The 18,585-nt window shown below is 40.5% G+C and overlaps 1 protein-coding gene across 3 annotated transcripts in view; it reads left to right on the top strand.

Moving 5' to 3' along the window:
• The first annotated feature begins 9,274 nt into the window (after positions 1–9,274).
• Positions 9,275–18,585, top strand: part of CACNA2D1 (calcium voltage-gated channel auxiliary subunit alpha2delta 1) — a 681,161-nt gene continuing 671,850 nt past the window's right edge. For 2 of the 3 annotated variants that reach the window (XM_084632490.1, XM_084632488.1), the window contains exon 1: positions 9,275–9,678. In XM_084632490.1, the coding sequence (XP_084488616.1) occupies positions 9,584–9,678 (95 nt within the window). In that variant the 5' untranslated portion in view covers positions 9,275–9,583. The remainder of the gene's footprint in view (positions 9,679–18,585) is intronic. The other variant, XM_084632489.1, reaches the window with a different exon arrangement.

Here is an 18,585-nt window from a genome sequence, read left to right as displayed (position 1 = left end):
TATTACATGGGATATAGATAGTTTAAGTGAGATTTATGCATGCAACAACTCACAAGAGTCAAAACACTAAATACATTTTTATAAATTTAATAGCTACTTTATTAAGACTAACCCACAAGTGAGCCAGACTGGTTTCCAGCTATGTGTTTGTCAGTGGCCAGTGAGGCCTAAGGGCCTTGGCATGAGCTGCTCAGCATCACAACACATACACACAGTTTGTAAGTGGAGGTGATGTCTAGGACATAAAATGTGTAACATGATATTACCTTGCATCTTGGTAGTCCCGGTAGTCCATCTCACCTGGAATTTATTCCACCCCTTAAAGAGACCCTTTTATATCGCATGCTGCATACTCATTTTAAAATAGAATTGGCCTTCTTCACAATGGCATTACACTGCGTACTCATCTTCCGTCTTCCTCTGATGTGCCTAATGGAATGGAGCCCTGACATGGTAAAGACTTCTAGGCACTACACCATGTTAGATTTTGGGAAGGATGATGTTGATTTATCTCATTGAAAGAGGTTTCTAAATAATAGATCCCTACTTGACCTGTAGATGGGGCTTTGTTTTTTCTCAGGAATGTTATCTTTTATCTCGGGTACTTAAATGTCCCCTATTACTGTACTATCAATGTACTTATCCTCACAACACCCCTGTGAGATAGGGAAATGCTCTTACATGCATTTTACAGATGCAGAGGTAAGGCTCAGAAACACAGTGATTTGCCCAAGCTTGTACAGGAAGTCTACCATAGAGCAGAGAACTGAACCCAGGGTCCTGGGGTAGCACCTTAACCATTGCACTGTCCTTTTTGTATTTTGCTATTTTAAACTCATCTTTTTCTTTGGCCTGCCGAATGTTCCAAATGATCCCAATTTCTCTGTATTTTATGTGGGTTCTATAGAAATTGTGCAAAACCTCAGAAACAATTTCAAAATTCTCCACCATTTCTCCTAAACCACAACAGTGGGATCAAACTGTTCTCAGAGAGTCTCCAATGCAGAGTGGTATCCATAAGCTGCTTTTTTAAAGGGCTGCACACTGAATCACAGTACAGTGGGAAGAGCTGCATCCAGGTATCTCCTTTTCTGGGGTAAATTTGCTGTATTTTGGCTCTGCAGATCACTGAGTCTGCTAGGAGCTTCTTTGAGTGAAGAGGTTTTCTTTTGTTTTTTTTTTAACCAATTAATAATAATAGTTAGTTTTCTGATTAAATGAACTTTGTCTAGGAGTTTCATAAGCATCTGAGTGACTTTATGCTCCTTTTCAAAGCCCCACCCACAAAACATAAGGGCAAGACTGTGGATTTAATTTGGGTTGGGTGGGGATGATGGGTTTGAGAACACCTGTGCATTGCCAGCTTCTGACTGGTATTGTGCATGATCTAAGTACAGACCCTCCGGGAGTACCGGGAAAATGTATGCAGTAGCTTTTACCGAGTGTGGCACTCTCCTCTCAGTGGCCCAGGTGTGATGGTAGAGGGCAGCAGGGTCATGGCTCAGGCCTTGCTTCGCAGCTTCCCCTGTTTTTGTGTCATTGTGTATATGGTTGTGAGTGCAAGTGTGAATGAAGTGGGCGTCTAGTACAGCTGTCACTACCAGTTTTCTGAAGTTCTTATGCACCAGGAGCCTGATCCAAAGTGGGAATCCCCCATTAATTTCAGTGGGCTTTGTATGAGGCTGTAGGAGCACAAAGGCTAGGCAGAGTCCTGGTCCCTGCACAGAGGCTTAATGGAAACAGAAGGAAGATCTTTGTACCCTACCACCTGAGCACTCCTACAAGGCAAGGCAGAATCGAGAAATGTGCTGGTATTTCATCCCTGATGACGTGCTGTTGCTCTACGTTTTGTCTGGACATCCCAGCAAATGCCAGACTGTTTCAAAAATTAACTATGGAGCTTCTCCAGTCTATACCAGCTGAGGCTCTGGCCCCATGTCCATAGACCTAGGATACTCTCTCAAAACCTGCAGTTTAAGAGAGCCCGTTGCAGCAGCGTGGAAGAGCCAGGGATGGCACACTTCTCCAGAGTGGAGTGTACAAGCTTTTTGCAGACAGTCTGGCTCTAAGAAACCATCTCTATTCATAATTATTTGCAAACAAAACAGCCATTCTGTGTCAAAGTATGTTTGACTGTATCTTACACTGGGAATGAGGAACAAGACTACCCTGATTCTTATTACTTCCTTTCAAAAAGCAATGGCCGTAGAGCATGAGTAAAGGTGGCTCTGCCATTTGGAGCATACCTCTGACATTAATAAGATGTATCAAGGGGCTGCGCTATATTCTATTTACTTACATGGGATTGCTCTTGACTTTAAAACCAAAGCAGCTCTACATATTATTTAAAATTATGCTTCAGTCCAGTACTCTGACTTCTCTCTTGATGTTGTGTTTTCTGTCTTAAGTCCTATAACTGGGATTTCTCTGCTTAAAAAGCATTGTAAGGCCCTGATTCTCCACTCCCATAGGCTGGACACCCATGTGACTCCCTTCACTTCAGGGGAGTTACTCCTGATGTATGCATCTGGAAAGTGTATGAAGGCAGTAATAATAGTAGTAGTAAAATTCAGTGGTCCATCTTCCCATCTCTAATTGGGGTTATGAAGTCAGGATGTATTAGACCTGATCCTGCTCTCACAAAAGTCAATGATAAAACTTCTATTGACTTAAATGAGCCCATTGGGCCAAACTATGCTCCCATTTACACAGGTGTAAACTCACCAACTCCCTTACACAAGTGTAAATAAGAGTAGAATTTCTGTAAATCCGTTTTCTGCCACAGATTTCCTGAATGACCTTGGGCCTTTTCTGTGTCTCTGTTCCCTATCTGTAATGATGGTAATCTATGGGTAGTGCAAGAATATATACATTAAAGATTGTGAGGCACTCAAATAATATGGTAATGGAGGTCATGTAAATATCAAGGATAGATAAGATAGATAGAATATGGTGCATTGCCTAAAATATATATAGGGCCTGATTCTCCTCTTGCTTCCACTGGTGTAAATCAGGAGTAGCTAATCTCCCGTCCCTGCCATATGCATTATAGTGAGTATATTGATAGATCAGAGTGCCGTAACATTCATTACCCTTCTCCTTGGTCCCTATCTTTCTCAGTTCTTTAGATTTCTCCTGTGGGCACACATATAACTCCCCTAGCCCAATCCTCTTGTTTTCTAGAACTTATAGACTTTTAGGTCAGAAAGAACCATCGTGATCATCTAGTCTGGCCTCCTGCATATTGCAGGCCACAGAGCCTCACCTACATATTCCTGGAATAGACCCCCAACCTCTGGCTGAGTTACTGAAGTCCTCAAATCATGGTTTAAAGACTCACAGTTACAGAGAATCCACCATTTACACTAGTTTAAACCTGCAAGTGACCTGCACCCCATGCTGCAGAGGAGGGCAAAACACCCACAAGCTCTCTGCCAATCTGACCAGAGGGAAAATTTCTTCTTGACCCCAAATATGGCGATCAGTTAGACCCTGAGCATGTGGGCAAGACCCACCAGGCAGATACCTGGGAAAGAATTCTCTGTAGTAACTCAGAGCCTTCCCCATCTAGTGTCCTGTTTAAGGCCATTTGGGATTTTTGCTACTGAAAGTCACTGATGGGACTGCCTACAATGGCATATGACCTATCATACCATCCCCACCATAAACTTATCAAGCTCACTTATCAAGACTTTCCCTGAGACAAGCTGCTCTCATCTCAACCTATCTCCACCTCAGTTTGAGTTCCACTTTCTGTAATACACAAATACTTCCACCTCGTTCCCCTCCTGCTCAGTGACCACTCGACAGTACAACAGTTCAGAATCCCATCTTCTCGCTATAATTTCTCCACCTCAGTCCTTCTCCCTCCTTGTTGACCCACCTACTCCATTTCCAGCTACTGCTACCAGCTCAACCCCCCAAAACCCAAACAAAAGGTTTAAATGGGTCAATTGACATGGATCCATTATTACTTTTAATATGATCCTTGTTTATGCTTTCTCCAACTTGCTTGGCTTGCAGCGTGAAGACTTACGTAAGGTAAGATTTTTTTAGGATCTTTGAAACAATAAAACATTACTTGACTCAGGATTGCATACAGAAACCATCTGACTTGAAAAGTCCATGCTAAAAACAAAACCTTTTGTTTACATTGCAAGAGCATGAAGAAATATCTAAGACTTCAATCCTGCAAAAACTTATGTGGGCAAGCAACTTAAGGCCCCCAAGCCTTCCCATCAAACTCAGTGGGAACTCGCCTGAGTAGAATTACTCATGTGCATAAGTGTTTCAAGATCAGGCCCCAAATTGGTAAGCATTTTACATCCTCATAATCTGTAGCACAAACAGTTATTTATTTAATAAAACAAATGAAATAAATAGTTGGAAGGTTTTAAATATCAAACACTCCTGGAGTTTGTGCAAATGCATCATTCACTCTGAGTCAGGGTGGATCTTGCATCTTGATTTTCAGATTCAGAAAAATGCAAGAATTCAAAATATACCACCAAGCTTCACTTGGTTTTGAAGCAAAACCATGACTCAACTTCAGGTTTCTTCAACACCGGGCTCAGTGCCAAGAATGGTTGTAAATGTTGCAATGTTTTCAGGCTGAATCTGGAATATCATGGCTCTGATCCTTACGGTGAGGTCCATGTGGGTGGATCCCTGCACCCCATGGCCCTCAAATGGGGCTATGCACAGGCACAGCGGTCTGCCGATATGGAGCTTGTTGCAATTGTGGGGTTCAAGTTTGTAATGAAACCTCAAGCTCACCAAGCTGTTCCTGTTTTGTTAGCACCATACGCAGCTCTGTCCAGTTCTAACCTTCAACGAATTTCACCACGGAGTACATATTTATAATCAGGTTATAACAGAAACCTGCCCTTATAGTGACACAGCCAAAGTTGGAAGGCCTCAGACATAACCAGCTTTGAATCTAGATTGTGATTTAAACCACCAGCCCCAGGCCTGGACCCTTGCATGGGCTAGCCAGGCTTTAAGTCTGGGGGCAGAGAAATAAGATGGTGCTACATTCGTGTTTACTTCCCCTGGAGCAGGAGAGTGGAAAATAAGCACAGCCTTGGTTCCCCTGATTAACACAGCTAAGAGTTCACTTGAGTAATTCTACTCTTCCGGAGCTGCCCTCAGCTGCTGCTGCCTACTTGTTTTCTCCAACATGGAGGAGCATGACAAAACACCCAGCCTCAGAGTGTTAATAGAGCCACAGTCCTTGGAGCAGGAGTGGGGGAGCAGAGACCCCCCCAGAGCTGACACAGATGCACTGCTTCTCCACATAGACTCCTGCATCTCTTAGAGAGACCCATACAGTCTGGGAGCAGCACCCACTTCCTGATCCAGAAGTGGCATCCCCCTCTCTTCCCTCTTCCATTGAAACAGTGAGATAAATACTAAAGCCCTATGGGCCTCCACTTCAGCCTAATGGCATCTGCTCAGCTCCTGATTGTGCAGGGCTTCCAAAGACTCCCTCTGCTACCCGATGTCAATGGACACCATGCTTCTCTTCCCTTCACCTCCCCTCCTTTCAATTCACCCCCGCTAACTCATCCCATCCCTGCCATTCCCATCTCTTCCCATACCTTGGCAAGCCAAAAAGAAAATAAAAGAATCTTCTATAAATAAAAGGTAAGAAACACCCTCCCCCACCCCAATTTGATATCTGTGTATAATCAGGGAGCTAATAGGACATATTCCGGTCATCACCCTAATCCTTCTGTCCTGATCTGTACATGAGTGCAGTCAGTTATCGGATAGGGGCTTTAGTCTATCTTTGGCCTCCAGCCTGCAATGAGCTTTATGCAGACCTTGCCGCCTGTATGGAATTCATTGCAGAAGAGGGCCTTAGCTTGTAATCTCTTCAGGGTGAGTATCTTGCTATGTGTTTGTACGGGGCTTAGAATGGATCTGGATGCTGATTGGTGCCTTTGGGGTATTACTGTATTAGAAGGAGCAATAATACTTCTACTTGTATTCTTTCCAGTTGTTCACTACTTTGATTATTATTTATTTATATTGCAATAGCACCTAGGAGCTCTGGTCATGGACCAGTGTGCTAGGCCCTGTACAAGTACAGAACAAATTACAAGTTTCAGAGTAACAGCCGTGTTAGTCTGTATCCGTAAAAAGAAAAGGAGTACTTTGTGGCACCTTAGAGACTAACAAATTTATTAGAGCATCAGCTTTCGTGAGCTACAGCTCACTTCATCGGATGCATCCGATGAAGTGAGCTGTAGCTCACGAAAGCTGATGCTCTAATAAATTTGTTAAGTCTCTAAGGTGCCACAAGTACTCCTTTTAAAACAAATTACATTATTATAGTGGGGTCAGGGTCTGATCCTGGAAGTTATTTGTATTACCATTACTATAATTACTTATTTTTACCGTTGCTGCCCTAATGAGCTGCACAGATGACAAATGCTGTGTTAGAAAGCTTAAGAATATGATGTTTATGTGGAAGAAATTAATCCCATGTCACTTTGTGCATCTGGCTTTGTTTGCTCTATCATTCCCCCTTTTGCCTTAGTTGCTCATTTGTCTCTTTCACGTCAGCATTGCCAACCCCAAGTGTTCAAAAATCACAAGTTGAGGCACCAAAATCAGGAGATTGGCTTAAAAATCACTGTATTATAAATGTAATTTTGATGGGTTTTTTAATTCTTCTAATGTTTGAGCCTCCTGGGGGTCACATTTTCAAGCTTTTCTCTGCAATTATCAGGACTAAAAACTTAACTTTTTTTTTAAGTGGAAGCTGAGATGCTTACATAGTCACATGACCCCAGGAGTTGGGTTCTTGAGAAAAACACGAAATATGAGACTCAACAAAACTGAAGATGGCTGAAAGTTTTACTTCAGTGCTAAGGTGGGTCTGAAACAGTCTTTTTTATGACCAAGGGGTTATGACCACCCTGCTCTTTCCATAGTGCTAAATGGAAAAGAGTCCTAGCTAGATAGGAGGGAAGTCTCAGAGGTGGGGATATTCTAATATAGCAAATCCAGTGAGTTAACAGTGACTATGTTCAACAGAAGCAAAGAATAGGTGGAACTAAGCTGCATTAGTTTAGAATAATTAAAATGAGACTGGACAAAACTCTCAGGTATCAAACCGATGCATGATACATATAGACAAGGCAAATAGCACTACAAATGCACAGTAAGGCAGAAATTCTCAAAGTGTGGTCTGTGGAGTATTTGCTGCAAGTTGTTTTAGAGAGCTGGCTGATCACATGAGTAGAAGGATGGTCTGGTGGTTAGAGCACAGGGCTGTGATTTGGGACACCTGGGTTTAATTCCGTGATTTGTCACAGATTTCCGGTGTGATCTTGGGCATGCTACTTAGTCTTTCTGTGCCTCAGTTTCCCAACTGTAAAATGGACATAACAGCACTGCCGAACTTCACAGGGGTATAGTGGGCTAAACAGATTCTGAGATGCTCAGATACGAGGGTAAAGGGAGCCATATAAATACTGAAGATAGATGTTGCTAGCACTAAGAAAAGGAGTACTTGTGGCACCTTAGAGATTAACCAATTTATTTGAGCATGAGCTTTCGTGAGCTACAGCTCACTTCATCGGATGCATACCGTGGAAACTGCAGAAAACATTATATACACAGAGACCATGAAACAATACCTCCTGCCTCCTCAGTTCTATGTGTTGGATTGTTTTTTTGGTTTATTTTAAAGTTTGATGAAATTAAAAATAATTGTCATTGTTCTTCTACCTGTTCTATTAAATATCCATGACACATTTCCCCACTGTTCCTTTACCTTGTAAAATAATTGTAGTTTCCATGGGGATGTTACTGATGATGAATGGGGTAGTGGGAGAGGCTACTTTGCAGGACTGTGAATGGAAGAGGTGGTGGCTCCTACTGGAGCATAGACAACTTTTTTGCGGGTGGGTAGAGTTAACATATAAAATAACTGTTGAATCTCACTTTAATTAGTAATATTTTATTATGACTAAATTTGTCCGCTTGTAATACAGCAAAATAAACAAGCTTCTATTCCAAACTAAGTTTTCTTCATTTAATAACTAAATCCTGAAATTTTTAGCAGGGATAAAGCCCCTTCCTAGCTCCCAGTTGTCTATATCCTTGGCTCTAAGATGATTTCTGAGTTCAAATGTTGTGAGGCAAGGTGCATGGGGTATTTATCTTTTATTGGATCAACTTCTGTTGGAAAGAGAGACAAGCTTTTGAGCTTACACTGCGCTCTTCTTCAGGTCTGGGTTCTGTGTAGCTGGCAATCTTGTCTCCGTCGCTAACAGAAGCTGGTCTAAGAAAAGATATTACCTCACCCACTTTGTGTCTCTAATATCCTGGGACCCACAAGCTTACAACACTGCACGCTTAAAATGTGGCAAACACACTGATCAAATCTGGTCTTGTCCTGGGAAGGAAATAGGTGGAAGGGGCCAGGTTATCAAAAGTGCCGCGCTTAGCACCCATAATTGGAAACCGATTTTCAAAAGAGCCCCCCAGGGGAGCTGGTGAAGGCTGAGCCCAGCACTTCTAAAAATCAGGCCAACTTCCATGGGGAGCCTAGATGGAAGCTACTGAGTAAGGGGGGCAGTTTGCCTAGTAGTAGCCGAACTTGCAGGGTTCTCTGAAGGGGGAAACACCCTCGCAAGGGCTGCCAGCGAGAATCAGAGCCAGGCAGCCGCCCGGGAGGTGCCGAGACCCAGCCGCACACGCCCAGGGAGCCTCCCGGGAGGTGCCGAGACCCAGCCGCACACGCCCAGGGTGCCGCTAGCGACAAGCCCGGCGAGGCTTGCGAACAGGGGGCGAGCAGGAGTCTCACCTGATTCTGCGCTGCAGTTCCCAGGCTGCCTGGGCTCCAGCCCAGGGCCAGTCAATAAAACAAAGCAGAAAGTGCGTTGCGGAGCAAACCAGGGCCGGCTCGGAGCCTGGCCTGCGAGGCTGCCTTGTGCAGAGCTTTCTGGCATGTGGCTGGCTGGGGCCAGGCACCATCTCTCTCCCTCCCCCCCGAGCTCGGGAGATCAGATGCTGACTTTGGGAGTTCCTCCTATTCCTTGTATGGAAAGCGGCTCCCCATAGGGCTCGCCGAGACTCATCTGACACCTTCCCCCGCTGTGACTTTCCCCAGCTTCCCTTTTCTTCTTGCTCGTAGCAGGGAAGCAAAGGAGAAATCTCCCAGCCTCTGCTGCTTCCCACAACTCACCCGCTCCAGCAGCCCCCACGCCCGCCGCCTCCGCCTCCTCCCTCCCCTCCCCTCCTCCGCAATCGGGAATAAATCAGAGGAGGAGAGACCCAGGCGCGCCAGAGCGAGCGGAGATCTGTTCCGAAAGTAGCCCTGATGGCGGCGGATCGGATGGAGCCGGAGCTGCTGCTGGAGTAGCGGAGAGCCCCCTGGATCCCCCGCTCCACCCACAGATCTCAGTCGGTCTCCTCCCCACCCTCCGCTCCGCTCCGCTCCCTGCTGCTGTGCCCATCGCTCGGAGAAGGGGGGGCACTTTAAAAAAAAACAAAACAACCCCCCACTCATTTAATTTTATTATTTGTTCCGTCTCCGCGACTGGGGGATCGATCTTCGATCAGGAAGATGGCTGCTGGCTGGCTGCTAGTCTTCAGTCTGACACTTTTCCAGTCCCTGGTGATGAACCTGTCCTCGGAAGGACCGTTCCCTTCTGCCTCAACGTAAGTCCCACCTGAGTTTCGGTCTGGACTGATCTATATATATATCTATATATATATAGATATATATATAGATATAAAAATTGGGTGGTGGGAAAGGAAAGCGTTTCACTGGGAAAGTGTTTGTGTGTTTGGGAGAGGGTGACGACTGTAATTTGCAGGAGAGTTCTTCCTGGGGGTTGGGGGAGCCCCGATAATAAAGTGGTAATTGGGGTACACTGCAGGATTTTGGCTGCTTTTCTTTTAAAGATCCAGGCTCTCCAATAGATGGTCACCGAGAAGAGAGAGAGAGAGGAAGACCAGGGAGAGCCAAGTACTGTACTTTTGAGTCAAGGGATTGGCATGAGAGCAACACTCAAGAGCAGATCCCAGTCTCTAAATATACCCCCAGCAGTTTAGCTGTGCTAAGAGGAAAGTTTCTAGTTGCACACATTCCCCTCTCCCCGCCCCCACCAACTTCAGTGGTTATTTGTTTGCCTGGAATTTTAACACTTTCTATATTTTAAAAATACTGTATCAATTTTTCTTTTAAATAAAAGATGCATGAAATCCGTGTCCCTGCCTTTCCCATGCATGTTTCCAAGACAATGTTATTTTACTTTTTGGATGAAAATTTTAAATGTACGTAGGTGCTTCTTTCTACTTGGATCTCCTCCAGTTCACAACATGAATATTTTGACAGTTCCAGGGTTTGTTTTGTTCATATGGTTTTGTGTGTGCATGCATGTGCAAAAGCAGACTTTTTTGCAACATGAGTAAAGTAGCAGTGTTTTCATGCAGACTCTCAAAGGGTAACCTTCACAATAATTACTTAAGGGGATTCTCCTTTACACCTTTAAGAGAAATATTCTTAATAATAGCGGTTTTATGTTGCACTGTTTTGCATGGATGTAATAGAAAATTGTAAAGCGTTTCATGTTAATAACTGTGCAAGTGTTTCTCTGAGCAAAGCAAGGATCACCTGAGAAAAACAGCCCAATATGTTATGTTTTTAGTTTCAGCCAGACACAGGACAAGAAACAATGTGGACTAATGACCACATTTTCTTTTTAGAATTACTTACTTTAGTTCCTGGGTTAAAACCTGTCATTAGATAACTTTATGTGGATGGCTCACTTTAATGCATTTTACATAAGAAAAACAAAGCTAAGGGTAGTCTTCTGTGGTGTTTGATGCTGAGCAGAATTTACTGTCCGAACTCATTCTGTACAGGAGATTTCTGTGATTACAAGTAGTGCTTTTTCACCAATTAGTGCAGCTGGTGTGTTAGGATTGGTTTCAGTTTTCTGTGTTGGTTCCATTATGTATTGGAGCAATGCTAAAAGGATGCACATAATGGTACAAGAAAGAAAGGGATTAAGAAAGATAACTGTGTAACCACTTAATATCTTTTAGACTATATAAACAATGCCTTGACTTTTCATTTTCATTTACTTTTATTTTCTTGCACTGAAAGAGTTACTTACAAAGATGTGCTGTGTAAAACAAGAAGAGTTAACTAAAAAATAATGCTAGGATACCCATCTTTTAAATCCTTGCTACTCTTAGACTTCAACATCCGAGATCAAAACACTATCTCTTAGTGAATTGATAGATCATGTTATACACAATTATTCACAATTGATCTTCTTAAATTTATCTAATTTATAAAAGGTAAAGAAATATGGAAACCAACATGATGGAAAGCAGATACTATAAAGCTCATGAAAGCTTATGCTCAAATAAATTGGGTAGTCTCTAAGGTGCCACAAGTACTCCTTTTCCTTTTTTATAATTTCCAAGTAGAATTATGGATCTCTTTTTACTGTGAGATACTTTGTTTTAAAATCTTAGTAGTCCACTCAGTTCATATTTGCTTCTTAACTTCACAGTTACTCTTACTATTCATGATGATAAGAGCAAACATCAGCAGAATAAGGTATTAGTTAATCAAAGAACTTTAATGATAAGGAGTGCACAATAAGAAATATCTTTTCTCTTGGTTAACAGCATTTATATGTTCTCCCATATCTACTTACTGTTTTTTGGTTTTTTTTTAAATCAAGCCATTAAAATATTGTAGAAAGAATCTACAGTGTCTGCCTATCCTTCATAATAATGTATTTCCTCTCTTAAATGAAATCAAAGAGCAAATAAGTCTCATTTCATTTAGGAGACAGTTCAGGAGGGCTTGTTTTGCAAAAGTAATGATGTAACAGGTGAAGCCGAAAACAATGCTAGGATACTGCTTTTAACAACTGCTAGTGTAATGATGTTTTGCTCACCAGTGTATAGTGTAAATGGGGAAGAACAAAGTGAAAATGACACAAGTGAAAATGTCCGTGAGTGTAAATCATTTTTGATGTAAATACTAGTAGTACCAAATAGAAAAAATGACTGAGGGGGTGGAAAGAAAAGAAAGGGATACTAATAGTTTAAAACCAAAGGCAGTTTAATGCCTGATATTCACATTCATCTACAAGTATTTTCCCAATATTTTTGATATGCACCCCTCTCTTTTATCATTTATTTGAAAAGTTGGTGTTAGGCGGCATTTGAATATTGCTTGGTTGGGTGTATTGTAAATAAAAAAAATAGCATATCCAAGGCTACATAGTTGTAGATTTCATCAACAATTGTTTCCCACCCCATTACTCTGTGAATTTTGCATCAGTTAATGCCATTCTTATGAGATGTATCTTTCCTGCAGAACTCAAAGAACTCATGTAATCAATACAGTGATATAAAAATGTTATCTTTTTTGGTAAAGAAAAACCAAAAAGCTGTCACTAGTGCCTCTGAGATAGAATCTCAGGCATTTGATCAATTTCACTACTTTGGCTTTGATATGTTTACCCAGCAAAATAGGGGGAGTCAGCTTATTAGAAACATCTATACTGAATGAAATAGAAACCGGAGCTGTTCATTCAAAATCAGAAAATATGGTATAGTCACATAGTGCTGCAAACAGCCAATGTTAGAATATTTTAAACAGATTGAGGAGTTTCTGTATTGGGAAATGTAGGCATATTGATAGATATAACTTGATCTTTTGATATAAGATTTGACAACTGATCAATATATATTGCACATTTCGTTAAATATATCATTTTCACTGTGTCAGAATATTAAGGAATTATACAGTGCACTAAAATATACAGTGGTCTCTTATGTTTCGATTTCCAGTAATTCAGTCATATGTGCAACATTGCATACATTTTTGCACTTGTATGAGAATATTTTTTTTGTATGGAAGACCTATTATACTTTAACTGAACTGCTGGTAAAAGTACACAATGCATTTCTTTCTTTCTTGTCATGTATGTACATTTAATGACTATATGTATCTAAATACAATATTTTAATGCATTTTTAACTTTATTTATAAGGACAGCATAGCACACCATTGGTGCTACATGAATAAAATAACAGTAATAGAAACAAAATAAGCCATTTTAATTTCGGATTTTTTTTTAAACAGTCATACTTTTTATATCAACTAAAAAGTAGTGATTACAGTAGTGTTGATATTTACAATAACACTGATTAACATAAAATGTAAATATGTACTCCATGCATTGAGAGGACTAACTTGGATATTTTGTTAAATAATTTAAAATGTAACAGTTAAGTGTTTGACAAATTTAGGGTTGGATCCTATTAAATTCAATCGGACTGCTTTTGTGTATGTGTTTGCAGGACTGGTCTCATAGTTTGGTTCTGTCAAATCCTTTTTAAAATTTTCTTTCCTTAGTTCTCTCTTTTTATGAAAATGACTCTCTCCTAATGTTTGGTTTTTAAAATAGGAAGTATAAGTTCATGACATAACTGAGACAGACTTTGTCTCTTCAAATGAATTACAAGATTTATTAATAAAAACAACGAGAAGTCCTTGTGGCACCTTAGATACTAACAAAATTATTTGGGCATAAGCTTTCGTGGGTTAAAACCCACTTCATCAGATGCATGGAGTGAAAAATACAGTAAGTAGTATATAGATTACAGCACATGAAAAGGTGGGCATTGCCATACCAAGTGGGGGGTCAGTACTAGTGAGGCCAATTCCCAACAGTTGACAAGAAGGTGTGAGTATCAACAGAGGGAAAATTGCTTTTTGTAGTGACCCATCCACTCCCAGTCTTTATTCAGGCCTAATGCGCTGCAATATATATACTGCCTACTATATTTTTCACTCTGTGCATCTGATGAAGTGGGTTTTAGCCCACAAAAGCTTATGCCCAAATAAATTAGTTAGTCTCTAAGGTGCCACAAGGACTTTTCGTTGTTTTTGCTGATACAAACTAACACAGCTACCACTCTGAAAGATTTATTAATATTATTCAGAATATGTAAAATGTGTGAGAATAACAAGGAAATCGTGCATATACTTATAGACAAGCAAACATTTAGTAAATAGAGGTCTAATCCTGCAAACACTTACTCATATGAATCACCCTTATTCTCTTTTATGTCATTAGGATTACTCATTGAAGTAAGGATGACACACATGAAAGGACTGGGATCTTTATCCTTTGGTTTTTGCACATGATCCTACCAAGTGTAATCGTACCATTAATAACTCTACAGGCTAGACTTGATACTCTGTATCACTTTCTGTATTAAATGATTACTGACAAAGGGTAGACAGAAGTCATGCACAGTGTGTATTTTAAATGTGCTGATAAACTTCATTCCAACACTTCCAGTATAACGATTATTTGATCCTTTTTATTAAATTTTTTTTTGATAGCAAAATATCCTATTTAGCTTTGAAGCTAGCTGTAATATATCAAGTACTAGCCCTTTTGAAAATAGCATTGTTTTCATATATCCAGAAATACTCTGCCATAAAAAATACCCTACTGATGTGAACCTTCATGTAAATGGAACAGAGAGAGGGAGCCAAAAGATGTAATGTGCTTAGAAACAGGGAAGGGAAGTATCACCTCTTGGTGTGTTCTCAGCATCATGTGTCTGAGTGCCAAACACTACACAAGATGTATAAAACCACAGGTGCTTAAAACACAATCTTATGAATGTATGTCTAGTAGAAAATAAATTTAAAACAGAGTGCAAAACAGCTTGGTGACCAGTGTTGTTTTCTTTTAGTGTGTGTGTATGTATATCGATGTGTGTGATGGTGATAAATGAAAGTTATCTGGATTCACAGAACAATTCCATTTTTTACTATATTTATTATCAGTGAATGGGAGTTTCTTGGTATTTTGGTTTTATTTCTTTCCCTCTTATTAGTGTTTTGATCTCTCCCTTGGCCCCCACCCCTGTGGTTATTTCTTCTGAGGTTTTCAAACCTACAGCTGTTACATTTTATTAGGTATGAAAATCTAAACTGAAAACTTGCAGCATAGTCACTGATGAGAAAGAGATTTTCATTGAAATAAATCAGCGTTTTAGGGTTCTTGCCATCTTTAATCTTACAGTGATGCTATTTTCAGAACTGCATTGCTCATACCCTACAAGACGATTTTATCCAAGAATTCAGCTGCTAGAAAGAGAGGGAGGGAGCCTGGCAGTATGTTAGTTTTATATGTGTTCACTTAAATAGAAGGCCTTTGGTGTAGATTTTTTTAAAAACAATATTAATTTAGCTGAACATTTTAATTTGGGGGAAGAAAATGGTAAAATTTTAGTTTAACCTTTTGCAAACGATAAACAGCAAACTGGGTTACACAAATCCACTGATAACTGAGGTTAGACCTTTTAATGCCGTGATCCTCCATACCTTACTCATGTGAGCAGCTCTTACCAAAGCAAGTAATCTCATTTAAACCAATGAACTATGAAAAGATTTTAGGGTTGCAGTACTGGGTAGTATAACAGAAAGAAGAAAATAGACCAATCCTACTCCTACCGGTTTTAATGGAAGCAGGATTGGGCCCCAAACTCCCTTGTATTTTCACAGATGAACTAGAGTTTCGCATCCCTGTATGCCTATATATGCATTTTGTTTAGCGAGTTTATAAAGATCTTTGTGACTAATGCCAGAATTGTGGACCTGGAATAAAACCCTGTCCTCTGCTTAGGAAGAAGAAACTTCACCAATCTATAATGCTGGGAATCGAATTGTTACTTGGACCCCAACTGTAATTTGCTAAAGTCAAATGCTGTGCTTTATTTTTGTCTCTAGTAAATACTGAATCAGGCTTATTTACAGAAATGATACAAATTTATTTTCTGGATTTAAACAATTAGTGACTCTCTAGCAGCTTGAAAAAATGCAAAGGTTACTAATTAACAAAAAAAACCCCAAGAACCCTAAAAACATATTCCTCATTATTCGCCCTTGGGCAATCCATATTCTCAGTGCTCTGATTACTGTCAAAGCTCTCCAGTATGAGCATTTAACTCTGTCTACTGTCATTAAATGATGGATATCACTGAATATTTAAATTCTATATGACCGAGAATGCGGCCCCAATTTTTCCTTTTGTACTTAAAGGACCCGATCCTACAACACCTTTCTCATTCATATAGTTCTCTCACATCAGTGATACCACTGTCCCCTTGGACTACTCCTATGATTTGCAGGATTGGGGCCAAAGCTGGATTTTGTAGTCACAAAGGGTATTGTAAATAATAATGAACGGAATGCTGCTATTACACGTTATGCGCTTGTTTCTCATCACTCCTGATTGATACTGGGAAATTCTCTTCTCATTTATATGGGTATCTTATTTTGAATAAAGAAAAGGAGTACTTGTGGCACCTTAGAGACTAACCAGTTTATTTATTGGTTAATCTCTAAGGTGCCACAAGTACTCCTTTTCTTTTTGCGAATACAGACTAACAAGGCTGTTACTCTGAAACCTGTTATTTTGAATATGCTTTTTGGCTCCAACAGCATAATTATCTCCATATAACACTATACTGATCGTAGAAATGGTTTAAATACAAACTGAAAATATATAATATTAATAGCAAATATATAATATAATATTAAAAGTCCTGCCCTCAGTTGAATTTGTAACACCTTGATGACGTTAATGTGTTGGGTTGAGTTTAACTGAGGACAAAGTCAGGCCCAATAGGTCTAATGTTCCAGTACATTCAGTCAAATCTAGCCTGCTAATTATGCAATATTGCAGTAGATCATGGGTGGGATTTTCAAAAGAGCCTGAGTGACTTAAGAGCCTGTACATACCTTATTGAAAATCAATTGGACTTGTGCTCCTAAATCACATCAGCCCCTTTAAAAATCCCAGTCTGTATCAGAGGAGTATATCTAGGGGACTTACTGCGTAAACCTTACTCAAGCTAAAGCCCATGGCAGCTTTGCCTGCAAAGGGGCTGCTGGTTGTGGCCTTGGGTCTTTCCCAGGTGTGTAGTACTACACATTTTTGAAACTGAGATTAGTTCAGATTGTGCCCCCATCAGCAGAGTGCTCAGCAGCATCTCGATCTTCCCATGCCCTGAGAGCTTGGATTTATGCAGTGAGGGGGCTTGGGCTCAACAGGCCTGGCACAGGAAGAGAGTGATCCCACAATGGACTGAGGCAGCATGGATGATACACATCACTCCCTCTCACGAAGATCCCCCTCGTAAAAGTGATACTTTGTTGGTGGGGTTGATGTTTGTTGAGGGTGGAATTATTGTCCAAAGTGCGACCCCCAAAGCAGCTGTCCTATGAAGCAGGGTTATCAGTTACAGGGGGCACAGATCCTATCTGCATAAGTGCCAAGGCTCATTCCACATGGAGGCCAGCCCTGGCCCTGATGTTGTTTGAAAAAATAAAAGCAACTATGCTGATATAACAAACTTGCAAAAGCCTTGATGTTTCCCCCGCTGTTTTATTTTTCTGGGCTTTTGTTGAAACATCATTAAATATATAGTGTTGTGCCAGAGCACAGAGAACACACATGATTTACAAAGGGAAATATGTCAACTATGGCTTTGTACATGACTGCTTCATTTGTTTACAACCTACTGTCTTTAATGGGAATTAATAGTAAATTAATGAATTCTGTAATGATGGGCTGGATATTTGAAAGATAATATCCTTATGTTCCATACAGTTTCACTCCTGAGCACATTTCCATGGTGACAAAAATCAGTACTAAATGTGTCTGATCTGTACTCCTTAAAAGGTGTGAACATTTGTTACCATACAGTAACCCTACTTACATCAATGGGATATCTTCCATGAGCAGTGACTTCTTATTTGAGTCAAGTTTTGCCAACTCAAACTCCATGTTTTATATTCTTGGTTTGGGGTTAGAATCTGACCCTAATCAATGAATCTTTGAGGAGCCCCATTCATGTCAGTGGGGTTATTTGCATGGGCAAGAATTCATCATATGAGTAAGGATTTGCAGATTAGGCCCATAGCTCTCTTTTGTTTTTAAATAACTAAAAATAATGGGTCCAGTCTTGCTCCCATTCAGTTCAATAGGAGTTTTTAATTTACTTCAGTGGGAGCAAGATCAGACCCAAAATTCCCCCCCCCCCCCGCCCTCATTTCTCCCTGAAGTACTCTTCACTATGTGCAAGTGGTGGAAGAGAGAGGCAGGAAGCTGGATTTTTGTTCATCGTATGATTTTTGCTATTTATTTACAAAGATTCTAACAAGTTTATGAAAAAGATTGACATTCTATTGCATCAACAAATCAGCAAGCTTTTGCAGTTAATTACAGTAATTCAAAATCAGACTGTCTTTATTTGAGGCAGTGCCTGAAATACTCATAGCATCTGAATGTGGGGTTATAATATTTCTGGTTATAATAAACCTTGCTTCTATGGGATTTTTTTGCCCTCTTTAATTACCTTCTCTGCCTCTCTCCCCTTCCCGGCTTTTTAAGAGTTCAGTAGGAGAAAGAATGCAGATCAGCTGTGATAGATACAGATTTTGCAAATAATGGTTTGGGGCCTTGAACCTGAAATTGGATCAGTGTGTTCAGAGCCCAGTCCTTCCGC

The sequence above is a fragment of the Lepidochelys olivacea genome (assembly GCF_965140295.1).
Source record: "Lepidochelys olivacea isolate rLepOli2 genome assembly, chromosome: 1".
Taxonomy (NCBI): domain Eukaryota; kingdom Metazoa; phylum Chordata; order Testudines; family Cheloniidae; genus Lepidochelys; species Lepidochelys olivacea.
Note: the sequence above shows the minus strand (reverse complement) of the source record. Positions and strands in the feature narration are given on the sequence as shown.